We start from the raw sequence: 27,571 nt of genomic DNA, 5'->3' as shown, positions 1-27,571 counted from the left end.
AATATTGAAACTCTTTGGTCATTTTTTAACGAGATGCTAACGGTCTAATCAGATTCAATGAACTATGCTAAGCTTTGCTAAAAGTGGTACTGCCAGACCCGGAGATCGGCTGAATGGATTCGAAAACGGCAAAACTTAACTGTTTAACTCTAGGGGAGTTGGAAAATGAGCCTATTTTCAAAAAAAGTGGAGTGTTCCTTTAATATAACGTAAATGATGTCTCTTAATGAAATATGTAGTAGAAAACCCATGAAAGATTTACGTTATTTAAAAAATCCATGACATATTTGGACTATGGGGGGGCGCCATTTTGTTTAGGTGCACAGTACATTCTACGTCGATGACGTCAAATGGTTGCATTCGGCGAGCTACTGACACTATCCTGTTGCTATTTTTACCGCAACACAACTTGGAAAATAATATACAATGCCACATTGTGCAGCTTTTGGTTGTAATTTTTTTAATGTCGATGGGCAACAAGAGAAGTGATGTAAGTCTTCACGGCTTTACTAAGGGTAAAAGGAGAAAAGAATAGGAAGTTGTGAAGAATGTGGACGAATAAAACTTCCTAAAGACCCGCATCTTTGTTCTCTTCACTTTAGACCTTTAGAAATCTCTTCTCTTGGGGCCCATTGACTGAAAATTGGCATCGTATATTATATTCTGAGTTCTGTTGCGGTAAAAATAGCAACAGGGCAGTGTCAGTAGCTCACCGAGTGCAACCATTTGACATCATCGACATAGAACGCACTGTGCACCTAAACAAAATGGCGTATTTCAGTAAGAAACATCATCTATGTTATATTAAGCCATACAAGTCTTAATACCAGGGGTTCCCTTTAAAGATCAAATAGTGTTAAAACTGTATATCAGTCCCAAGTTAAAAAAAAAAAAAAAAAAAAAAAAATCTATGCATTTCCTCTCTTCTCTAGCTGGTTTTCTAATCTAGTTGTCTAATAAACCTGGCATTGTGTACTACAACGATTGTTGGCTTTTTGATGAATGCTTTGAATGAGTCGCTTTGGATAAGATGCATAAATGTAAATGTAAGTCAGGTTTCAGAAGTAAAAATTCCATTCATTCTCCACAGGAAAATTGTTTTTTACTAATGACATATAAACAAAGACAGATATACTGTGAGATCCAAAGTTGATGATGGAAGCCATCAGTTTGCATTATTTCAGTGGCGGCACTAGGTTGCTGGGGCTATAGAGTACAACAGTGCTTGCCCCCTTTTTCAGCACCGCTGGTTCCAGAAGTATTTTTTCCATTCATTTCTCCAATAGGGATTTCAAAAAATTCTTTGTTAAAGCGTTATAAGCCATGAACCAAGCCAATCGATTATGTCATCTGTAATCGAACAGGATTTCTTGTGAAAAATTATTATTACATTATCCATGATGCTGTATAAAGAAAAGTGAGTAAATCTGTTCCAGAGGTGGACAGTGGTGAAGTATTTTTACTCTGCTTAAGTACATTTTTCAAGTGTCTGTATTTTATCAGAGTGTTTTTCTTTGGAAAACTTTTACTTCACAACATTCCAAAGCATAATATTGTACTTTTTACTGCACTACATTTCATACTAAATTTCATTTAATACTTAAAGGTGCAGTAAGTGGTATTTGAACTACGCTGTTGGACATTGTTGATATTTGAAATCAACCCAAACAAACCCACCCCTCTCTTCATTGCTTCACCTCCAAAACTCACACCCCAATCCTCTAACCACCCTGCTCCGAGTTGGTCTCGAATCGCTGCCCAATCGCTGCTAGCATGCGAAGCGAATGCGCTACCAATGACGCTAAGCACCTCATTCTCTAACTTCCAAACAGTAGATCTGAAATATCACTGAGTCCCCCTTTAATTACATTACAATTCTAGTACTTTCCTACTATGCTTGCCTTTGCCTCTTCAGACACACCCCTAGTGGCGACATTGTGCTTTTTACCTTTGTACAGTTTATCAAAATACAGTAACATACAAATATATCAAATCAGGCGCAATGGAATGAAAGTGGTATTTTGATTTCTACTGTGAATCGCATATCCACAGTCTGCTGCACACTCTGGGGACTGTGGGATTGATTAGAGCAGATCGATGGGCTAATCCACGAGAGCTGTGCACTATATCAGTCAGTGTGATGCTGCAGAGGAGCGCATGTGGAGTTTGTGTTATCAGAGCCGCCGGTCCAGATGGTCCTTGTGAGGCAGGAGAGGAGAGTTGAAAATAAGGAGAAATGACAGGAGTGTATTAGGAGGGAATGTGTAAGGTCAGTCTGAGAACGAGGGATAAAGCAAGAGAGGAAGAGTGAAAGATGTGACAGCAGGACATCAACGACAAGGAGTCACACAATGGAAAAACCCTTTTTTATCATACCTTAAAACCTTTAGGGAGGAAGTTTGTATTAAATCCTGCGTTGGTGGTGCACACAAGCCATTTCTGCATGCTGTTACTGTGAATAAGGATGAGGGATCCAGCATTGTTGCTAACGCCACACTCATTCATGTACAAAAAGCCCCGAAAACACAACCTGACAATAGCAGCCGTCACGCCTAATGAATGAACACACCGCCTGTACGGCACAGCACACAGCGGCTGAGGTAATGAGTCTGTGTTCAGAGTGAATGTGAGAGGATGTGTGCTTTTATGTCTACAAAAACATCCACTGAAGATTTCATTGTGTGAAGCTAAACCAACCATATCAAAGAGATCTCACTTGTATTAAAGGGGTCATATAGATTTTCCCCCCCGAGGTCCGCTTATTAAAAAAATCAATTTCTGAATTGCATTATTTTATTTTATTTTATTTAGACTTTTGTTTATATCTACAAGCAGGTGCTAATTGGGCAATGTTAACCAAGCAAAACTTGACCTTTTTGAATTTATCCTTTTTTTTAATATATAAATATAGTGTCTCATTGATGTTTTACAAAAAAAAAAAAATTATTTGCTCACCCTCTAGTTTCTTTCTTATGTGGAACTCAAAAGAAGGTATTTTGAGAAATGCCTTTTTGTGTTTTTTGTCCATACAATCAATGGGCACCAAACCTGTTCTTGTGTTCCACAGAAAAAAGAAAAGATTGGAACAACAAGAGGGTGAGTAAATAATGACAGAATATAAATGTTAAGGGATAACTTCCTAAAGATTTAATAAAAACCTCTTTGGAAAGCCTGTGTTATTCCATTCACTTATGTTTTGGTATATTTTTTGGTATATGTTTTGCACATTTTGGTATATCGCATTAAAAAAAAACTGCATGAAAATGCCAAGATGTGTATTAATTAATAAGTGCACAAAAAAAAAAAAAAAAAAACATTATGCGCTCAGAAAAACTTGCTTGACTTTGCCTCAACAGAGGATGTGATTGGATAACTGGACTAACCAGCAGACCAATCGCATCGCACAGCATCTCAAATGCTGATTTGATCATTCTGAATTGCCCGAGTCTGTAATCAGAATGACTTGGTATAATGACCTCCCAGAAGCATTTCACATGATTTCATTTCCAAACACCAGGCATCCAAACGCAAGATAACATGACAGCGTTTATTGCATTTCATCTGCATGCTCTGCTCATTTCTGATGTTTTTACTTTTATCTGTAGTTCTTCCGGTGTTTAGCAATAATAGCATCTATCCTGTTTACACTGCAACACTGTGAATACTATTATACCCCACTGACTGGGACACTGGTCACTTCTGAACACCGTATAGGCATCAGTAATATGTAAATGTGAAATAAAATGTTCATTTTTCGAAATTTCAGAATAAGCCATTTTTGCAGCATGCAGTATGCTTTCAAAGTACAATGAACTCTTATATCTAAAGATTAAGGAAAATTTGATTCCTCGTGATATAACCCCTTTAACTCTTCCCCTGCCATTGACAGAATTTTCTAGCTTTCTGTGTTTGCACTGTTATACGGTAGTAGGGCGCTATTATGCATCTTCTGAAAGAGCACAGAATCTCTGATCAAAACACAAGGGGAAAAAAAAGCATAAACAAGCGGTAATAGCATTGCTTATGCACATTGTAGTCTTTGACAAAAACATGATTTTCTCAGGTTTTTTTTTTTAATGAAACTTACCCACATATAAGTGTTGATGAAAAAGAAAGCATGAAGCTAGAATAAAACATTATTGTTGTTTTTTCTTAAAAGCAGAGGCTCTGTTCTTTCTTTGGATATATTGCATGTTCAGATATTCATACAACAAAATATTATGGGGGCCATGAAAATTTTGTGAAAATGTTGGCAGCGACTGGCAACTTTTCAAAAAAACACTGGCAGGGAAAGAGTTAATATACACATCACATAGTGCATATGGAATGCCAAACTTAAAATGTTAATTTTGGAAAGCCAAAATTAAAAATAAATAAATACATAAATAAATATACAAAGAAACGTAAAAAAAGCAAAAATAAATAAAAATAAAATAAATAAATAATTATTTATACATTTATTTCCTTATTTATGTATATTTTTTTAATTTTTTTCCACATTTATTTATTTTTCTTTCTTTCATTAATTTATACATTTATTCATTTCGACTTATTTATTTCCACATTTATTTATTTATTTATTTCCATATTTATTCATTTCTACATTTCTTTATTTTCACATTTATGTATTTCTACATTTCTTATAGTAATCGAGCTCAGAGTAGGCGAGGGCCTACCCTGTTATCAGATCTGTTGAAGATGTTGCTGTTCATGTTTGCCAGCCCAGGACATTTTAAAAATCCAGACCAGACGATGTTCTACGGCCATGTCCAGAATAAAGAGTAGCCTATCCATGTCACACAGTACAGTTAGGGTGATATTTTATGACTTAACCCGTGATATAAGATTTTGGCCATATTGCCCATCCAAGTCAATCATCCCACTATCAACAGGCTTGTCAGTAGGCTACACTTCTTGTATTTCGGGCACACCACAAGGTGTCACTGTGGCCTCAATGCTTCACCCTCGCCTACTCTGAGCTCAATTGCTATGTCTGAGGTAAACAACGCCCTCCTCATTACCCTATGGGCAAAGAAATGTTGAAATACATAAATGTGAAAATAAGTACATGTAGAAATAAATAAATGTGGAAGTGAACAAACATGGAAATAAATAAATAAATAAATAAATAAATAAATGTGGAAATAAATAAAAGTTGAAATTAATAAATGTATAAATAAATAAAAGAAAAAATAAAATGTGGATAAAAATAAAAATATACATAAATAAGGAAATAAATGTATAATATATATATATATATATTTTTTTTTTTGCTTTTCTTTGTATATTTATTTATGTATTTATTTATTTCTAATTTTGGCAGGTTTGGCATTCCATAAGTGCACTATGCATTTCCATTTATTAATTTCTTAGCAGATGGATTTTAACTAAAGTAACATGAACATGCATAAATACCATGAAGCAAAAGTAAGAGTTTTAATTTGGCATGGTGGATGTTTTCTCCTCCATAACTCACAATCAAAGAGGGAGACTGAGGCAAGATCAGCTATTACAGTAGGCACAGGGCATTACAGGATCATATTCAGCCATATGGTAAAGGATGCGACTACAATGTCCAGTGATATGACAGAGTAATATCAGTACTCTAAACTTAGAGCCATTTGTTCATGAGACACATTAAGCAATATAATTCAATTACTCATGCTCAGTGTTTTTTTTTTTCTGGCAGTATGATTTACATGTTTTTCTTATGCTGCATTGGGAGGGCGACTTCTGCTAGCCATTGTGTATCTGCTTTCATTTCTTGTTTGCCCTCTTGAAGTTGATTGTAATTGAAATAGTTTACCTTGTCATTTAAAAAATAATCTATTTCTGTGACAGCACTGGGTGAATGTGTTCACAAAAGCACTGTAGTACTTTCAATTGAGAGTGATTGGATGCAGCACAAACTCTCATATGCATATTTATGTAAAACTGTAGCTAAGAGCTAAATGTTGTGCCACAATGCTGCTCATATACATAAAAATCTCTTATCATTGCAAGCTAAAATTCTTATACATCAAGTGAATTGCATTTGTGCATACTTATAGCCATACTTAGAGTCATAACAGGATGTTAATGCATATCTTAATATGCATGCTAACAAACTATGGTTGATCGGTCATATTATATTTGCATGAGGCTAAGGAAGACTGGCCAAGAAAACAAAATTTCAAACATAAGCAACAGAATAAAAAGAAAAAAACAACATGAAAGTATTAAAGGTGACAGCACAGGAGGTGGCAATGAGACAGTGAGTGACAGAAAGCGAATATCAGAAAAGAAATGGGACAGGGAGAGAACAAGAGACAAACAGCCACAAAGAGCACTGTGGAAGGTGTTTGATTATACTATGATTCTTGTAAAATGTCACAGGGCTCTTTGCATGCACTCTCACTTAGCTCTGACAGACAGAAAGACAAAGAGACAGAGTAATCTCCACTCATAAATACTGGCAGATGGACAAGAGGAAGCTGGCCAGAGGATAATCAGACCTTATGGGCAGCAATCCTCTGGTGCACACTTCACTTTCATCCACACACATTTGCTTAATTGATTTGGCATGTTATAAATGCTTAAAACATTTATGCGCAAATGCATTACAATATTTCTCTAAGGGTCACTTGGATTTATTGTACAACACAAAATGTAAAGGGATAGTTCAGCCCAAATTTGTGTCCTCGTTTACAAACCTTCAATTTGTACTAAATCCATATGTACTACATTACAAGTAATACAAATGAGGACTGAAATTTTATTCATTATTCACTAACACTATTTCCCTCCATTCAAATATGGATGGTGTTATATATATATATATATATATATAAAGAGTTTCATTGAATAATTTAATTGCATCCTTTTTTCCCCTCACACAAAGCTTCAGAAGATATGAACAATAGTGCAAAATGGATTCATTGTATAATACTTTTATGAAGTTTATATGGAAAAGAGCGAGCATTACATTCTTCAACATTTCTTTTTTGTGTTCCGCTGAAGACAGAAAGTTTTCATGCAGAATTTTTGAACTATGCCTTTAAAGACATTTTGTTTGTTAATTAAAACCGGAGGGAAAACAGTGAGAAACTTCAAAGTTCAGCAGCTCTTCGCAATAAGAATCGCTTTGATATTAAACTAAAAAGCCATTTGTAAATGTAGTTCATAATACAGCCTGACAAATCCCAACAGATTAAACATGCAATAACTGTCATACATATTATTCTGCTTGAATTTGTGTTGAATTCATTGAAAAAATTGCTTTTGAGTGTTTGAAAAAGAAATGCTAGGAAAACCGTCTGTGTACACTGTGAGCATAGCCTCAGTCTATAAACCCTTTAAGATGCAGATGAATAATATCCTATCCTGTATAATTTGTGTAGTATTATGTGATATAGTGGCTTGGAGCTAAAATGGGGCTTTTAGCAGAGATTCAGCGCCAAGCTGTGGGGGTCAACCACTGCCCTCAATGAGATGTGTGGGATTGAGGAGGCTCTAGGAGATTTGTAAGCCATATGGAAGAGAAAAGAGCCAAGCAGCAGAAGTTTTCAGCAAATAACACTGAGACACAGTTCCTCCAGTGTCTGCCGATTACACTGATGAACTCTGAAACCAAAGTCAATAAGTGGAATGAAAGAAAAAGACAGATAAGGGAGAAAAAAATGTATTAAGGAAAGATAAATGACAAAAAATAACCCAACAACACTCACAAAATGAATTGTATTCATTAAAGGGTTAGTTCACCCAAAAATGAAAATAATGTAATTATTCACCCTTATGTCGTTCTACACCCGTAAGACCTTCGTTCATCTTCGGAACACAAATTAAGATATTTTTGATGAAATCCGATGGCTCAGTGAGGCCTCCATTGAGAGCAAAGCCACCAAACCTATCAAGATCCAGAAAGGTACTCAAAACATATTTAAAACAGTTCATGTGACTACAGTGGTCCTACCTTAATATTATAAAGCGACGAGAATACTTTTTGTGCACCAAAAAAACAAAATAATGACTTTTCAACAATATCTAGTGATGGCCGATTTCAAAACACTGCTTCTTGAAGCTTCGGAGCTTTATGAATCTTTTGTTTCGAATTAGTGATTCGGATCGCCTATCAAATGGCTAAACTGCTGAAATCACGTGACTTTGGCGCTCCGAACCACTGATTCGATTTGTAAAGCTCCGAAGCTTTATGAAGCAGCGTTTTGAAATCGGCCATCACTAGATATTGTTGAAAAGTCATTATTTTGTTTTTTTGGCGCACAAAAAGTATTCTCGACACTTTATAATATTAAGGTGGAACCACTGTACTCACATGAACTGTTTTAAATATGTTTTTAGTACCTTTATGGATCTTCGGTGGCTTTGCTCTCAATAGAGGCCTCACTGAGCCATCGGATTTCATCAAAAATATCTTAATGTGTGTTCCAAAGATGAACAACAGTCTTACGGGTGTAGTAATAAATGACATTACTTTCATTTTTGGGTGAACTAACCCTTTAAAATAAGCTAACACAATTCTACAACATTTTGTTACAGTCAAATCAACATAAATTCAAGCCGGAGCCTGAACTAACTAACATTAAAGGGATAGTTCACAAAAAAATGTAAATTATCCCATGATTTACTCATCCGCAAGCCATCCTAGATGTGTATGACTTTCTTCTTTCAGCCATACACAATCAGAGTTATATTTAAAAATATCCTGGCTCTTCCAAGTTTTATAATGGGAGTGAATAGTAGCCGAGATTTTGAAGCCCAAAAAAAGTAATCCATACAGCTCCAGGGGGTTAATAAAGGCCTTCTGAAGCGAAGCGATGCGTTTTTGTAAGAAAAATATCCATAATTATAACTTTATAAACTGTAATCACTAGCTCATGGTAATGATTGTACACACATTCACGAGAGAGTCGAGTTCTGGCGTGTGACGTAGGATGTAGGAGTAGCGTAAGCTTAGATGAGAGTAGACGCCTCTTGTGATTCAAACAAATAGGGCTGGGCAACAAACTCAAGCTCCTCTGACATTTCTCTTTTGAAAATTCTTGTTTTAGACTTCTAATTCGTGACTGGTGTTTTGTTTTGCTCTATCCTCTGTGCTTCCACGTTCATCAATACGTCATGCTTCGGGTCAGAGTTCACTCTTCCGCCAGAACTAGACTCGCGTACGATCATTACCGGAAGCTAGTGATTACAGTTATAATTATGGATATTTTTCTTACAAAAACACATCGCTTCACTTCAGAAGGTCTTAATTAACCCCCTGGAGCCATATGGATTAATTTTATGATGGATGGATACACTTTTTTGGGCTTGGAAAAAAAAAAAAAAAAAAAAAAAAAAAAAAAAAGGCACCATTCACTCCCATTATAAAGCTTGGAAGAGCCAGGATATTTTTAAATATAACTCAGATTGTGTTTGGCTGAAAGATGAAAGTCATATACCCCTAGGATGGTTTGAGGGTGAGTAAATTATGGGATGACTTTCATTTTTGGTGAACAATCCCTTTAAATCAAGTGCATATCGCTTTTTCTATATATATATTTCTTTGTCATAAAAGAAGAAGTAACAAATGTTTGTTAAAAAGCCAAGAACTTTAGAAATGTATTAAAAATGTGTTAGAGTAGAGTGATTCACCAGAGGAGCGCAGGCAGTGCATGTGGTCTGATGGTGCATACAGTACTTCAGAGTTCAAATCCCACTCAGTCCTTCTCATTTTCACTATAACTAAATTAATTTGAACAAAAAGACTACTAGACCAAATCCATTCAAACTATTTATTTTTGCTGTGAAGGCTTAGTTATTTAATTGCATGGAAAAGCTCCCTGAATTTAATTATGTAAATGTTTAAATTTTGAGTGAACAAAGGAGTTGAATATGATAAGGGGAAGAGATAAAGAAGCTATGCTCGGGGAAGTTTATAGGAAAGGTTTAAAGGAAAAAAATACAATGATGAACAATACACTAAATAAGCGATTATAATGAACTAATAAAAAAAGAAAGGTTCTCCCTGCTGCAGAGGAGAGCTGAGGAACAGGCAGACAGAGGACACTCATATTAACGATTCCTCTCTAACAAGCCTCAACTGTGTCTTTTATGTGGTGCTGCTCTGAGGACGCTTGAGGGAGAGATTCCTCCGTCAGACTCAGACCTGCACTGAAGTTCCACCATAGGCAAACAAGACAAATCATACTTTACCCAACTCTCATAATTGAACAGATCTGCTACAGGCTCAAGGAAAGACAAAATTCTCAGGTGAAATGTTTGTGATCATCAGATCAAATATTTAAGTGTTGTTTCTCATTCTGCAATGGCAAGAATAAGCAGTGATGTTATTATTAACTAAAACTAATAAAATGATTTTTGTTCAATGAAATAAAGCTGAAACAATGACACAAGCACATATTAAAATGACTAAAACTTAAATGAAGCTAATTCAAAATAGGAATAAATACTACAATAGTAAAGAAATAATACTAAAATAACAATGCCACAGAAGTAATTGCGTTCCTTGATAGTGCTTACAATATTTTAGCACCCAGTCAATGCAAATCAGGTAATGTTCATCATGATAAAAAATTAGCATTCATTGTTCGTCTGGATATATGTCTGGTCAATTTTCTGCATCTGATTGGCTGCTGCCATGATCAATAGAAAATGTTAACCAACAACTCATAATAAAATTCTGTTTAACATGCTTTCTGCGGACATTAATGGCCCCACAGTAATTAAACCAGGATTTCTGTAAATAAAGTTCAATCAATAATAAGCTTATTTTACATAAAAAAAGAGATGTGCTTGTACTGAAAAGAAATTTAATCACTTCATTTAAATACTCAAGGTAATTCCACAGACTACTTTAATGAATTTGGCCCCAGCGAGCTCCAATGACTAACAATTCTAATTTCACAGCTCTCTGTACTACTTCATTCTCATTAACCAGTGACGACGTCCTGCAATCAAATATTTTTAGATAATGACCACTAAACTGTACAACTGATTGCTGTTCCAGGAAAAGAATTAGCTGTTATTTTGCAACAATGACCAGTTGACCGCAATTTATCCCATACAAATAATGGTTACAGATTACAGTGACATCAAGGCTGCAATATACAATACAAAACAAAATGCAGAAGACTTTTGCATTGTAATGCAAGACGACTCATAAATACACATTAGCACACACATGTGGTCCTATGTGTGTTGAAAGGGGAGATTAGAAAGCAGTAATGTGTAATTGAGGATATGGCCTGTAAATGTGGGCTGGTAATTACACTGGGCGGCTTTTCTCTACGGCCTCTACAATAATAGGTAAAGTGATAATGGAATTAGAGATTGCCACTTACACAAGAAGGACTCGTGCTAGCCTCCATTAACCGTACGCACTCATCTATAGGCCTGCGCGCACGCATGCACACTTTTTCACACATTTACAGCACACAACAGCAGCATTTAAATGCAAATGCATCTGATTGAAAGGAAAATTGAGCAGGTTACAACCAGTCCCTTTCGCGTCACCCCTGCACATCTTATCTCACGCTTGACGTTACCAAATACACAACAATTTAGTTTTAGTTGACTCTTCCAGCTCATTTTTTTGTTATCTAAAAAGCCTTATATCTCACTAAAAAGCACTGGTGGGATCCAAAAAGATGGCTTGGTGTTTAAACATCCAGGAACCTTTTTACTTTCATATTGATTTTTTTCCCTTATGTCCTTCTTTATTTGTCCCTTTGGCTGAGTGTAATAGATAGAGACATTCGTGTAGTAGAGGTTTGAAATATAGGCAGGCAGGAATATAATTTAAGAGGTTGGTGAGAATGACCCTTATATTAAGAAGACAGATCAGACTTCATTCTGTGTTGGAGCATGTCCAAGAGTCTGACAAACACACAAACCAACTGACATATGCAAAGGGAATAAGAAGAGAACGCGACAGAAGACGAAAGAGCCAATAACACGTATCTTTGAGTTTAGGGACGGTGGCCCGTCGGGGTTTGACTATTTACGTGAAGATGAGATAACACTCTTATTTTTGCCCGCGCAATTTAAAGCTCCTTGAGTGTTACTCTTGGGAAGGGGAAAAATGGTTCAAACAAAACAGAGAATTACAGTTTAATTAAATGCCAATAAGGCTGGAGAACACTGGGAGAAAACCAACACAAAGGAACGTATACAGTGGGGACCTAATTTTGAGAGCATGCTTCTTTTTGCATTTTTCAAATATAGCAAAAATGTATTTATTGTTATTTATTTGATTATTAGGCTAAATTATCATTTTTTAAATAAAAAAAAAAAAAATAAAGAACTGACAAATAAATAAAATATTAAAATAATAAATTTTTAAAATAAAAAGTACTTTTAGGGTGTTTTCAAACTTGAGTCCTCTTTAAAAGAACCAAACTCAGACTCCTTTAAGTGGACCAATAGGTGAAGCAAGCGAAAGAGAACTCAGCTCTCTTTACATTCACACTTAATCCCTTTTTGGTCCACTTAAGAAGGAATGTGGTGTCAGACCTTTTCGTGTTCATACTGTTGCTTTTTGGATCTAGTCCAGTTCAGTGTTTGATGGCTGACCCTATGGCCTTCAAAATTTGATCCCATTCTCTTACATTGTATGTGCCCAAAGACTTTGTTTATAAAGATTATTATTAATTATTATTTCTAATATGTTGTAAAACATTAAAATTATAAATGCTGTTGAATAAGTTTAACTCAAAGTTTATCTTTTGCACAAAAACATACATTTTGTTGCAATACTACATCCATATTCTTGTATGTATGCGCGTCTCACAGTTTGGAAGCGGTTGAAATTACAATAAGTGTACATTGTAAACAAATAATTTGTAGAGATCTGCCAGAAGAAGCAGCCATGATGAACAGCCGATTTATACGGAGGCATCTGATGACCAAACTACATTGGAATTTGCAAATGGAAAAATCAAGTGAGCCCGGACTGATTTGTGTTCACAATGGACATTTTTAGCGAACCATAACATTAGCTGAAAGCGAACCGTACCCAGACCACCTCCCGAGATGGTCTCGGTTTGGTTCGCTTTAAAGGGGTCTGAGATCATTTGGAGTGTTCACATATGGGCCAAAAATCATGCGAACAGCGCTCAGAAACCCTGAAAAGGACCAAGTGTTAAAACACCCTTAGAGAAACTGTTCAAAAACCTAAATCATATTTTGAAACCCCTATTTTTTTTTTTTATGTGGCCTCAGACTGTTTTATGTTAGATTAATGGGAATATTAAAGTTTTATATCAGATCCTTCATGCAAATTACTAACTAACTATGTTTTGAAGATCGACTTACATTTTATATCCATTGCAGGATGTTATTTTATGCAGGGCACCAGTACATTTAAATGGGTCATAAACTCTCTTAAAACTGTGTACTGGCCAGTCAGTGTAATCTAAAGCTGATATAACTGGATTCTGTGCATACTGACTGAATAATACTTCCTGTGCCCAGAGGAAGGTGAATAAATATTCAGCGTGTCCTTGTTGATTTCCCCAATACAAGAAATGGATTAAAAAATATGCACTTTATAAGACCAGGGGACTGACTAAGCAGTTTTCACAAGGACCTTATAGGAGGTATTCACCAAGAGAGCATGTTGTTATACAGGTGAACCCTGTTGTGCAGAGAGAGAGAGAGAGAGAGAGAGAAACAAATATATTTCCACCCCTCCGGTGCTGTACGTACAGTGAACACAACAACACATCAATCTTTCTCCTGCCCGCCACATAGCGAGGCTGAAGAGATTGAAGCCCAACTGTCAGAGGTTTCAACCACAGCAACAGAACAAAACAGAGAGAGGAAAGCAATGCAAAAGAGACCTTGATTTCATGATTTCATAAAAAATTTAATATTAACTGTAAAGCAAGTTGCTATGGACTGTAGGCCAGTGATTGGCTTATGGTTGCTAAAGATATGGAAATAAATATATTGACTTCTAAAGCTGCATGTATACTCAAAGATTTCACCTGCCACAATAATGTAATATCTTTGAATTATGTTCATTTGGTATTTTTTCTATTTTGTATAGTATGTGATTAATTAACCAGGATATCGTGTAATTAATTTGATTAAAAATTTGAATTGCTTGACAGCACTATTTATTATAAAAGCATCTGTTCTTCACAGACTACTTCATGTCATTCATGAGTTTTGATTAATTAAATGATATCTATATTATAAATGCATTACTTATAGTCTTTTATGTACCAAATTTTCATTCCTTGGATCTTAACTGATTACAAACACTCCTGTCTTCACGTATTGCCACCTATTTTACCAATCTATATTTCAACTTACTTGCTTACACGGTGATGACTTAATGAAAACGATTGAATGAAAACGACTTAATGAAAACAACTTAGTAAAAACGATCATCCATTATTTAAGCTTGCCCTTTGTGTGAACATTGAGATCCATTTATCCCACTAAGAGAAGAAAAACAGCTACAATGCTTCTTATTTACAGGCCTAACCAAAATATTTTAGGTTTTATAGCACCTTTCCCAAGCTCAAGGACACTTTAAAAAAAGTATATAAATTACCGTTCAAATGGGATCAGTTTTTTTTTTAGCAAGGATGCATTGAACAGTAAAGAAATCTATGATTTTACAAAAGATTTTTATTTCAAATAAATGCTTTTTTTACTTTCTATTTATCAAAGAATGCTGAAAAAAATGTATCATGGTATCCACAAAAATATTAAGCAGCACAACCATTTTCAAAATCTATAGCAAAAAGAAATGTTTCTTGAGCACCAAATCATTAGAATGATTTCTGAAAGATCATGTGACACTGAAGACTGGAGTAATGAATAATGAATAATTGAATAATTCAGCTTTGATCACAGGAATATTTCAAAATCTTGTGGCCCCCAAACTTCTGAATGGTAGTGTAATGTAACAAAGCTTGTCTTAAAAAACATTCTTTTTACAGTACAACTATCAGTTCTATTTATTTCTCCAACAGTGAATAACTGTCATACTAATGAGCTGACATACTAATGTTCATATTTATGTTGTGTATTGTTTTGTCAATAAAGATTCATGAAAGGAGATTACTCACCTTGCTCACAATCAAATTCCTCTACAGTGGAAACGAAGTGAGGTCTGGAGTAAAAGTTGTGGGGTCCAGGTTGCTGGAGGCCGCCCAGGCTGAAAAACGCCCTGTCACTGGCCGCGCATGAGGAGAACGCTCTGCGGCTGGGGATGCACGGGTACCGAGTCCAGCTCTTCATCTCAAGGTCGAAGGCCTCAAATGCGGTCACTGGCAATTTGCCTTGACGCCCACCTGTCGAAGGGGAAAGTAAGAAGAGGGTTGGAGGATTAAGATGGAGTATGTATGTGTGTGTGTGGCGGGGGGTGGTATCTCTCTGATAGGACTCAGTCAGTGTGTCACATCTGTCCCTGCTGGGAATCAGTGTGTGTGATTACCACATGTCACGAATCACTGACAACGCTTTGGTCTCCTCAGACAAGCTGACAGCCTATTTTATTGGGTCTCTGACACACACAATACACACATGCATCTAATGCATCTAACAGCACACCTACAGCCAGTGGTGGACAGTAACAAAGTATTTTTACTTTTTTTATTTTGGGAAACTTTTACTTCACTACATTCCAAAACATAATATTGTCATTTTTACTCAATTACATTTCATAAAAACATGTCATTCCTTGTTATTTTGAACTGAAGAAATTGTCATCCACTCAGAGACGCAATAGCGGTGTCGTTTTGGGAACAAGCTGATTCTTTTTTTTTTTTTTCACCTGTTAAATTGGTTCACAAATCGCACTGAGCAATTAATTCACAAATTGGATCGATCTGATTGGATCTGTTCTCGAGTCAACAACACACTGATTTAAATGATCCGGTCAGAGTGAGTCTCCAATTAACAATTCACTGAATTCACAAGTCAGACTCAACAGGAGAACAGAAGATCCTCGGAGCTTGTGCACGCGAATGACTAACGGCACAAAAAAGTAAGTTAATGCCGAATTTTAGGATTTATTATTGTAAATGAAAATCAGATTTAGGTCACGACTGTCAGGTGTTTGTGAACTAAATCTGCTGTTACAGTGTGAGCTGTTTAAGCCCACTGTTTGAAATGACTGAATGTGGAAATGCCCATATTTGTGTATTACCATCTGAATGGGTAGGATTTAGTTAAAACAATGTTAACATACCATTAAATAATGTAAAAGTAGTATGTTTGCAAATGTTAACATATTTTACTCTGTGATGTTATTTTTTTAGCCTATGTTAATATTTGTTTTTTTTTAGCCTATGTTTATATTTGTCAAACTACATTTTGCTTTTCCTCATTTCTATATACTATATAGTATATTATTATGGTTATTTTCACTTGAACACTTGAATTATCAGTAATTAGTATCAGTATGTGTCATGTTTTGGTAATAAATTTTTTTTTTTTTACTTACAGACCGATAAAGTGTCAGCATAAACTACCTTATTGACTAAAGCTGGCTACTTGAAAATTCATAATAATTCATAATGATGTCAGACTGAGCTGTAACCTATTTAATCTCTATCTGTGTCTAGTACATTATAGCCCTCCACCTCACGTGGGATGGAGTATATAAAATTGCAAAATAAATAAATATTCATCAATCAAGACATTCATCAATCAGTACTTTTTACTTTTAATACTTAAAGGGTTAGTTCACCCAAAAATGAAAATTCTGTCATTAATTACTTACCCTCATGTCGTTCCACACCCGTAAGACCTTCGTTCATCTTCGGAACACAAATTAAGATATTTTTCATAAAATCCGATGGCTCAGTGAGGCCTGCATTGACAGCAAGATAATTAACGCTTTCAAAAGCTACTAAAAACATATTTAAAACGGTTCATGTGAGTACAGTGGTTCAACCTTAATATTATAAAGTGACGAGAATACTTTTTGTGCACCAAAAAAAACCCCCAAAACAAAATAACGACTTTATTCAACAATATCTACTGTATCTACTTCGAAACTTTACGAATTTTGTTTCGAAACAGTGGTTCGGAGCATGTATTAAACTGCCAAAGTCATGTGATTTCAGTAAACGAGGCTTTGTTATGTCATAAGTGTTTCAAAACGTTTCAAAATTTTAATGGTTCACATGACTTTGGCAGTTTGATGCACGCTCCGAACCACTGATTCGAAACAAAAGATTCATAAAGCTTCGGAAGCTTCATGAAGCAGTGTTTTGAAATCACCCATCACTAGATATTGTTGAATAAAGTAGTTTTTTTGTTTTTTTGGCACACACAAAAAGTATTCTCGTCGCTTCATAACATTAAGTTTGAACCATTGTACTCACATGAACTGTTTTAAATATGTCTTTAGTAGCTTTCTGGGCATCTGAAAGTGTGAATTATCTTGCTGTCAATGGAGGCCTCACTGAGCCATCGGATTTTATGAAAAATATCTTAATTTGTGTTACGAAGATGAACGAAGGTCTTACGGGTGTGAAAGGACATGAGGGTGAGTAATTAATGACAGAATTTTCATTTCTGGGTGAACTAACACTTTAAGTACATTAAAACATCAGGTACTTTTGTACTTTTACTCAAGTAAAATTGAAAAGGAGTACTTTTATTAGAGTAATATTTTATTTGGGTATCAGTACTTTTACTTGATTACTTGATTTGTGTACTTCATCTACCACTGCTTACAGCCATACACAGGTTTGAACGTACAAACTCATTTACATTTATTCATTTAGCAAACGCTTACAAATGAGACGAAGGTGCATGATGCTTCTGATTACAACACAAATGATCATCCTAAGGAGACAGTAACATACACACAAGTAATGAACAAACAGAAAGCAACATTCATTAGGACACATCACTGTTGTCAGCTAATGGTTTTGTTTCATTACATTAATGCACAAACACAAACCAAAGCAAATCCATGGTCTTATTACTGCTAGAATTAGACAAAAAGGCTAAAAGCTCAACTAGAGTGCTCAACCATAATAAAACAATCACAGAAAGGAAAAGGTTGGCATACCACTGCTCTAAAAATAGAAAAATTATTTATTGCACTTTCACCAAAAGTGACATTTCGAGCCATATGGCTCTCCATACTCTGTTTAATCTACAGGAAAAAGTACAGGTGCGGTCAACCTATTAGCTAGTGACTGTGTTGCCTGAGTGTTCCATTCTATACACAAGCAGAATAGTTTTTGTGTGTCCTGGGATCAATTTCATCCCTAAATATACATTATTATTTCATTGATATCAAATGATCTTATTTCTCTTGTCTTGAGGTCATGTGAACATGGTGTTTTTTTTTCATTGTTTTTGTATGTGGAATATGTTTGAGGAGCTTGTAATTATTGGGATTTTAAAACTGCAGAAAGATGACACAACTGAGCTCTTCTCAGTGATAACATGAGGAATCTGTTTGTTGGACCTCTGTGAGCGTGTAGCTACAGTAGCAGACATTAGTCACAGCAGACAGCATATTTTACGTGATGAGAATGAAAATGAGGCTTTGATGGATGGAAGTTCATGTCATACTGTTGTATATCTGGATACAAATCATTCAGCCGATGAACACTGAAAATATGGTCACAGTGGACAAAACAATCTGGAAATTTTCAATAAAAACAGCATTACATAGGATCTTACAATACAACATCCCTTCCATTTCATCTGATAATAATTTTTCATTTGACACCATCTGAGTCAAAATAAATATGGCATATACCCTTTACTGAGGTCTAAAGCCAGTGGTTCTCAACTGGTTGGAAAGTGATTTGCCATATACCACACTCTCAAAAGTAATTCAGGGGACCTGTTACCACAACTTAAATGCATGGTTGCAAATTAAAAATTCTAATTTATTGTTTTAATTAAACCTTTTAAGTTGCAAACATTACATCAACTTAATATCGTCTGTAATTTAAACTCAAATTTCTGCGTTAATTGGCTTAAAAAAAAAAAGGTTGCAGTAACTTAATGAAATTGCCTTGATAGCTTTGGAAATTAGGCAGTGGATTTCTAGTTTCCAGCATGTTTTGCATAGGACTGGATTAGGAGAGTAAATGTTGAAATTAAGTGTTAATTTAATTGTTTTTAGTGAAGGAAAAAGACCTGTTAGTGGTTAATACTGTTATGTTTGACATTTAGTTTTTGTGGTTATCATTGTGCTGAAGAGTATGCAGGTAAACACAACATTAACTAATATAAGCAATGACTGCACCAATGCCAGTGACAAGTTATATCTTACATTAAATATACATGAGTTATGTTAGCATGTGCTATGATAGCTAATTTGAACTGAAATAGATAAGATTAATTGGTTCCAGGGATACAACCAATTAGTTGGAGCGACTTAATTTGAGTAATCAACTTTAAAATTTGCGTTAATGCTACAAATGAAGTTCCTCTAACTCAATGTAGCTTGTTGGTTGAACGTAAATTCATTCAAAGTTGTCATAACTCAAAAAAATTGATGCAAACTGTTGCATTAATTTTTGTTGTTGTTGAGCCAACACACTTTTTACAGTGCATATAATTGTGCATTTAAAAGGATAATTCATCCAAAAATATAAATGATGTCATCATTTACTAAACCTCATGTCGTTTCAAACTTGTATGACTTACTTTCTACTTTTTACCCAGTGAAAAAACAAAAGAAGATATTTTGAAGAATGTTGACAACCAAACGGTTTTGGTTACCTTAGACTTCCATTGTATGGACAACAAAAACCCCACTGAGACATTTATCAAAATATCTTCTTTTGCGTTAAGTCATACAGGTTTGGATGATGAGTAAACAATGACAGAATTTTAATTTTTGGGTGAATCAAACTAAAAACTGATGCAAAATAAACTTCTCTCTCATGTTTTTGCTGTTGACGTCAAAGGTCGCATGCCCAGTTGAACACTGTGATATTTTGGCACTAAGGCTTCTGTCACTGGGTAAAAGCAGCCAAATTAGGAAGATGCCAATATGGACAGGTTGTGGCACATATCCTCATCCTTGAAAACCGTGAACAAACCTACACAGGGTAAAAAAGATCAAATAAAATACAAACCACACTGCATTAAAAACATTATCGGTTGAGAATATGAAACCATAAAAATTCAAGAGACTAAAAAATAGTCAACACTACCAAACACTAACACATTTAAATGTTGATTTCAGTGATTTTAAAAACATTTCTGATACTTTTCTATGATAAACAGTTTTGGCTCTGTGTTGGGTCACTACTTAATCTTGGTCCTGAAACGAAATCAGTTGCGACTGATCTATACAACAAATAGTACAGTACAAGAGCATAAACCTCTCTGAAGAACAATGTAAAGTGTTCAAACTCTAGGGTGTGAATCATTGTTTATGTATGTGAGAGCTCAAAAAGCATCAAACACTGTCACGTTTCCAGGTATGCCTTTATTTTTTCCCCTTCTTATTCTTTCCCTCTTGCACGTTCTCTTTCCTTGTCTTATGCATTCACAATGTGACTGATCTCCTCCCAGCTTTGGCATTACTGAGAGCCCTCTGGGACAGAACAGAGATCCAGGAAAAAAAACACACACAAGAGAAAACAAAAGGAGGAGAGAAAGAACCTGTCTGAGAAACAATGCGGAAGGCAGAAGAGATGGAGAAAGGAGGCCAGAAAATGGAAATGCAGTCAAGACAGCGTGAGAGAGTAACAGAGGAAAAATCATTGAGGACAGGGAAGAAGCAAGGTTATAGCAGTCCATTTAAAAGGACTTGTTCTCTTGACCTTTCTGGACACCTCTAATTAACTTCTTTCAACTCTTTCAGCCTTTTGCCTTCAATCATTAAAGCCTCCATGGTCAAAATTGTGAGAAATTAGCTGAGGGGAACAGGGCAAATACACGAGCGGATTCAACAGAGACGTGTATGGGTGAGATACTGAGCTGAGTGAAGTGCAGCTGCTATTGGCCCAAACCCATCGACAGACAGATTTGAAGACAGACGGCCACTGTGTAGCCAGAATCATGCACACATGCCAAAGTAAAACACACATCAATGCAAAACTCATTGTCAGTAAATCTGAATTTAAAAACAAAGAAACATGAGAGCTTGAATATGTTACAGCAGGGACTTCAACGTCAAGCCCCCTATAGGTTGATAGAGAGATGGAGCAGGAACCCTGTTACATAATGCATTGGATTTTAAACCTGGCCTATAACAACATATAAAGCAGTCTATATTGGCATATTTGTAAACTTCATATTTATATAAGTAAAAAAAATATATATATATATTTATTGATGTTAAGATATATATATACACATTACATTTGAATTTTATTTAAAGGGTTAATTCACCCAAAAATGAAAATTCTGTCATTAGTTACTCACCCTCATGTCGTTCCACACCTGTAAGACTTTTGTTCATCTTCGGAACACAAATTAAGATCTTTTTGATGAAATCTGAGAGCTTCCTGTCCCTCCATTGACAGCTACACAACTACCACTTTTACGCTTCAAAAAGTTCATAAAGAGATCGTAAAAACGAATCCATATGAATTGAGTGGTTTAGTCCAAATTTTCTGAAGAGACTTAATCACTTTATATGATAAACAGTTTGAATTTAGGCTTTTATTCACATGTAAACATTCATCAACATACATCAGTTGTGGGAAATGGAAGCTCAAGCTTGTTTGCTTGAACGGCGAGAACCAATGAGGTTCATTCTTGTGTTACACAGCACGTTTGAGCTTCGGGAAGAGGTTTGTTCTTGCGTGTCAATTAGTTTCGGTTGAGCTTCTGTTTATATTTGCTGATCAATGTTTATATGTGAATAAAGCCTAAATTAAATCTGTTCATTATATAAAGTGATCGTGTCTCTTCAGAAAATTTGAACAAAACCACTCAATTCATATGGATTACTTTTAAGATCTCTTTATGAACTTTTTTGAAGCATCAAAGTGGTAGTTGCATAAAAAGCGCTCAGATTTAATTAAAAACATCTTAATTTGTGTTCCAAAGATGATCAAAAGTCTTACAGATTTGGGACGACATGAGGGTGAGTAATTAATGACAGAATTTTTTGGTGAACTAACGCTTTAACATGTTAATGAGGGCTGAAAAAAAATGTCCTAAATTTTAACTTCTAAACTTTAGTTTTTACTTAAGTGCACTTAATATTTCATTTTTTAAACACTTTTTTGAGATAGAATGGTATGTGACACCCTGAAGACCCATGTGTTGCAGTATAGAGCTTTTGTTTAAAAAAAACATAGGCAAGTGTGTTGGTACAGACGTTTTTCCGTTAATTTCAAATGTCAACTACTGGTTCAAACAATGGCATGAGTTTGAGCAGAACTACACTACCATTCAAAAGTTTTGGGGTTGTAAAGAGTTTTAAATATATATATTTTTTATATATATATTTAATTAAAGGAAGTCTCTAATGCTCACCACGACTGCATTTATTTGATAAAAACAGTAAAAGTTTGGGTGTTTTTTTTTTTTTTTACCATTTTTTTTACCTTTTTTTTTTTTATTTTCAGCATTAATACTCCAGTCTTCAGTGTCACGTGATTCATCAGAAATCATCAGTTGTGCTGCTTAATATTTTTGTGGAAAACATAATACTATTATTTTTTATAGGATTCTTTGATGAACAGAAAGTAAAAGAAAACAGCAATTATTAGAAAAATAAATATTTTGTAACATTATAAGTCTTTACTGTCACTTTTGATTAACTTAATGTGTCCCTGCTGAATAAAATCTTCTTTAAAAAAAAAAAAAAAAAAAAAAAATTCTTACTGACCCCAAACTTTTGAACAGTAAGTAATAAAAGACCTGTTGGGAAACATTAACTTTGCAATTACATTTTGTATAAGCACAGACAATAACATTTCACCATTTATCATGTTTATAACTTTCTAAAAAAAAAAAAGCAGGAGCAGCTAAACTGCCATGTCTGATGATTTCCATCCCTGATTAGGTCCATAGAGTATCTGTACATGAAGAAATCTGATTATGCTTACAGCTAAAAAAGGGTAGTGTTTTCAGCTCCATTCACTTTCACACATATTTTATCATGTTTATATCCATCGTGTGGAATTTCTTTCAAAATCAGCACAGAAAACATGAGAAAAGCTCATATAATAGTGCTATTCAGCAAATCAAATGCCATGTGCTGAGTCTTCAGGTCACAGTCTTCTAGCGACAGGTGCCTTTCGTTCAGCTTATTGAAAACAACACCAGTGGAATACACCTTCATGCAGCTTAAAACTTTCTCGGATAATATTTAAGTTCCCATATAAATGGGGTCACGTCGTTCTCCTGCCTGCACCAGAGCTAACAATATTAGCACACACAGTAGGGATTTTATTTTGGGTAGATAGCGTGGTGCATCTGGGTGACGTGTGATCGAGTGTCTGCGCTCAGTGATAGACCTCGCGGGGCGCATCCCAAAGTAAATCAAAAGTAAATGAGCATTCTGTGATACAGGCTCATTCCTCATTCTTGGCCTTAATGTGATTCTGCTGCAGCTCTATTTGTGGTCCAGCAATCTGACAAATAACAGAATTAAGTTTCTTAACTTTACTGCTGTCACAGAGAGGAAGATCTTCAATGCAAAACTTTTCCAAGTGTCAAACTGTAGCCAAAGCATTACAAGCAATACAAAGGCGAGTGGCCCTTTGAGTGCAAGTTAGAGGGAGAGGGAGAGAAAAACAGATAGAATGAAAGAAAGAAAGAAAGAAAGAAAGAAAGATGAAGACTGCAAGGAGGGATATAAGTAAAAGCAAGGGATGCATACAAAGAGACTCTGAATGAATTATTCCCTGTGATGTCAAATCAATGAGTTTAAGCCTAACCATCAAGACAAAACTGTGTCACAGTATAGGAGAAGAATCATGAGTCCAGAGGGAAAATATCCTTATTTCCCCACATTTCACTTACTTCAAACATTATATCTCAATTTCTAATAATTTCAAAGTAGGTTAAGTTTTTGAGGGATTGCAAATGAGTGGATTCATCCAACTCCAATAAAATAAATCTGTGCAGAAAAAAGAAATAAAATGAGAGCTTAGACTTACCAGGGAAATCTGTATAAACATAAATAGTTTAAGTGAACAAACAATTTACTTTAGAAAAATCACTTTAATTTTTACTCTATTGGTAATACAAGTCCCCAAAACCATTAAAGCAAGATGAAGTTATTTATAAATCCATTTATTTATCCCAGAGGCAAATGGGTGGTGATTTTTAGGGGAAGAGACGCACATGAAGATATTCTCCTTAATCTACATTCAAGCAATCTTACACAGCATATCAGAACATCTCTACCGAATTAACCACATTTCTATTCAGATTGTGAGCTGTACAAAGAAACCGAACAAGACTAAATAAGAAGTTAAAAGAAGTTGTAGAAGTTGTACTTGCAGTGAGAGAATGAAAGTCCAGTTGTGTAACAGTAATGAGGGCGCGTCTGCTTCACCAGGCTGATCAATCATATGTTGGCATGAGATGATGATGTTGCCCATCACTCTTGCCATGACCAGCCTACACTTCATATATAAAAAACAGAAATCTATGGAATGTCCTCATTAGTGTGTATGTGTGTGTGTATATAGGGAGGCAGAGTTTTAATGACTTCTCAAAGAGTGACAGGGCAGTTGATCTTTGTGTCTGACCTGAACAGAATGTCTCACAGTGCAGAAAGGTTAGAAAGAGGACAAATCTGCCAAAACAAGACCCCATACTGACCACTCCACATGCTCATCAAACCCATGGGCACAAACAAATATCAAACTTACACATACACATAGTCTAACCACTCCACATGCTCATCAAACTACATTACATTACAGTAAATGTATACATTTTATCAGTTCATGCATTCCCAGACACAAAGACATACGCCACACATATTGGGTTTTCATGTTTTATGGGGACATTCCATAGACAAAATGTTTTTTATACTGTATCCCCTAAACCTACCCATCACAGAAACATCATTCTGATTTGTAACCTGTTTTCCTCAAGGATTTCTGATATTGCCATCTTTGTGGGGACATTTTATCTCCATAACGTAGGGTTTACCAGGATCACACACACACACGCAGAGGTAAATGAACTATTAACCCTAATCTTTAAAGAAAACTTTGGCATTTTTATAATAATAATAATAATAATAATAAAAAAATAAAAAAAACATTACTTTATTTGGGTCCATGACACATAATAATTAATTTTTGTGTCCGGCTCAACTAATTATATAAACAATAATAATAAAAAATAAAATTCATACAATTACTTGAATACACTTCTATGATGAGCATGATTTAAATCTCTGAGTTAAAATTCATTTTGATATTTTTGGCTGCTGTCACTTTAAGAGCTAACACACAGATCCAATTTGCTGTTACACATGCGTTTTATTTCTCAACTGTTTTACGTTCACTTAAGACATAACTGTGTTTACAAGGATACTAGCCAAGACGGGCATTTTGACAATTTTGTTTGAATATATCTGTTCATGCGCAAGAAGACGTGAAAGAGAGCTCAATTCTGTATTTGTGCTGTCCGAAACATGGATTTCATGGTGTGCGCTTCGGATGTTTCCGCACAGAAAACTTCCCACACAGCACGCGAGTACCTAATTGAGTTCCCTTTCGCGTGTTCTTGCACATGATTATTTAAATTGGCAAGGCTTAAACTTTCGTGACAATGCAGCACTGGCCTGTCAACTGTCCCGAGCGTCGTTCACGTTAATATTCTCACAATTCTGCATTGTTAGAATTCATAAAAATGTTACCGGCCAACTGGTGTTTGACACTGTTTTTACTCGCCAACACCAATACATACTCTTATACACAAACACTAACGTACAGAGTAGCAAATAGCCACTTATGGTCTGTCTCTCTTTCACTCAGCCCAAAACAGTCCACTGGTGGCAGTAACACGCTGCCTAAGGCTGTGGCTCTTTTAAAGGACAGACTGATTGTATCATGGGAACCTGCAGTGTAGCTTTCCATTTAATGCTCCTTTGTGATTTCCAACACTAAGGTAAGAAGTGATCAGCTCTGCTGTAAACCGTCAGATATTGCGGTGCAGCATATTGCAGTGCAGATTTCACTTTCCCCCACTGAGAAATGACTCCACTCCACGGTTCTTATCAGCTCTGGCACGGCATGAACAATTACCAGGTATTGTTACCACATCTGCTGCTCCTGGAGAATATTGTGACACTGTCTGACTCGGAAAATAAGATACATTATAATTATTGGCTAGTCTACACCGTCTGCCAAGAGAGCAATGTATGTTTATATATTTATACACTACCATCCAGAGGTTTGGGGTCAGTAACTTTTATTCGACAAGGACGCATGGAATTGATCAAAATTGCCAGTAAAAACATTTATAATGTTACAAAAGATTTCTATTTTAAGTAAATGCTGTTTTCTTCCTGTTGATCAAAATGTTAATGTTCAGCAGCAGTCAAAATGAGTTGATTTTTTCTGGCATTTTAAAAAACAATATGTTAGCTTGGGATTTGAACTGCGGCTCCCCTTTCACACTAAACAAAAGTTTTACCATTAGATTCTGCTGTATGTCTGCCTACCCTTTTTTTTAATATTTGGTCTTATTATTCCTAGGGAAACAAGAGTGTGTTTCTGACAAACAACAGAATTATTCAGATTTATGAGACTATTTTGTGAGGGCTTACCCAGAACATAGATCTTGTTACCGCGCAGGAAGGAGAAGGCTCCATAGCGGGGTGTGGGCATGGAGGTGAGGGGCAGCCATTGGTCTTTTGTCGGCTCATACAGCCTCACCAAGGCCTGAGGGGTCGTGTCAGCTCCCATCCCGCCCAATGCATACACCTTGCCATCTGAGAGGAAAAGAGAGAAAGAGAGAGAGACTGAAATCAATTTGAACTCTGTTTCCAAGTCTCCAGCATCCCTTATTAAACAAATTAATAACAAACAAATCAGGAAATGACAGAGCAGTGGAAGTGAGTCACTAGTCTGAATTAGGAATGTTCTCTCTGTGCCGGAGTGGAGAATCTCTAGAGACATGCTCTTTTTTTTCCTCAGCTCCAGCTATTTTAAGGTTTACTTAAATTCTACCTCTAAACCTCACAGTCCACATTTGTTCTCTTCCCCTAAGGGGATAGAACATTAAAAATTAATGTGTTCACATAACTGACCCAAACTTTTGAACTTCCCTACAAACTTTTCTATTATAGCTCTACCATGAGATATAGTATGTTTTTCTCAATCGCTAAAACACTTTTTTTTTTTAAAACCTTCCAGTGAAAAATAGGCTTACTCTGGCATGAATTCACATGTTTGTCAGCAAAGTGCTACTTTGCTGATGATGGACATGTTTAAAGGGTTAGTTCACCCAAAAATGAAAATAATGTCATTTATTACTCACTCTCATGTCGTTCTACACCCATAAGACCTTTGTTCATCTTCGGAACACAAATTAAGATATTTTTGATGAAATCCAATGGCTCAGTGAGGCCTCTATTGCCAGCAATGTCACCGAACCTCTCAAGATCCAAAAAGATACTCAAAAAATATTTAAAACAGTT

General features: G+C 35.6%; 1 protein-coding gene across 3 annotated transcripts in view; it reads right to left on the bottom strand.

Annotated features, from left to right (window-relative positions):
* Positions 1-27,571, bottom strand: part of LOC127505263 (kelch domain-containing protein 8B-like) — a 123,549-nt gene that overhangs the window by 19,445 nt on the left and 76,533 nt on the right. For all 3 annotated transcript variants that reach the window (XM_051880703.1, XM_051880702.1, XM_051880704.1), the window contains 2 exons: positions 26,699-26,863; positions 15,081-15,305 (listed from right to left, as the gene is read on the bottom strand). In XM_051880703.1, the coding sequence (XP_051736663.1) occupies positions 15,081-15,305; positions 26,699-26,863 (390 nt within the window). The remainder of the gene's footprint in view (positions 1-15,080; positions 15,306-26,698; positions 26,864-27,571) is intronic.

The sequence above is a fragment of the Ctenopharyngodon idella genome, chromosome 22, assembly GCF_019924925.1.
Source record: "Ctenopharyngodon idella isolate HZGC_01 chromosome 22, HZGC01, whole genome shotgun sequence".
In the NCBI taxonomy this organism is placed as follows: Eukaryota; Metazoa; Chordata; class Actinopteri; order Cypriniformes; family Xenocyprididae; genus Ctenopharyngodon; species Ctenopharyngodon idella.
Note: the sequence above shows the minus strand (reverse complement) of the source record. Positions and strands in the feature narration are given on the sequence as shown.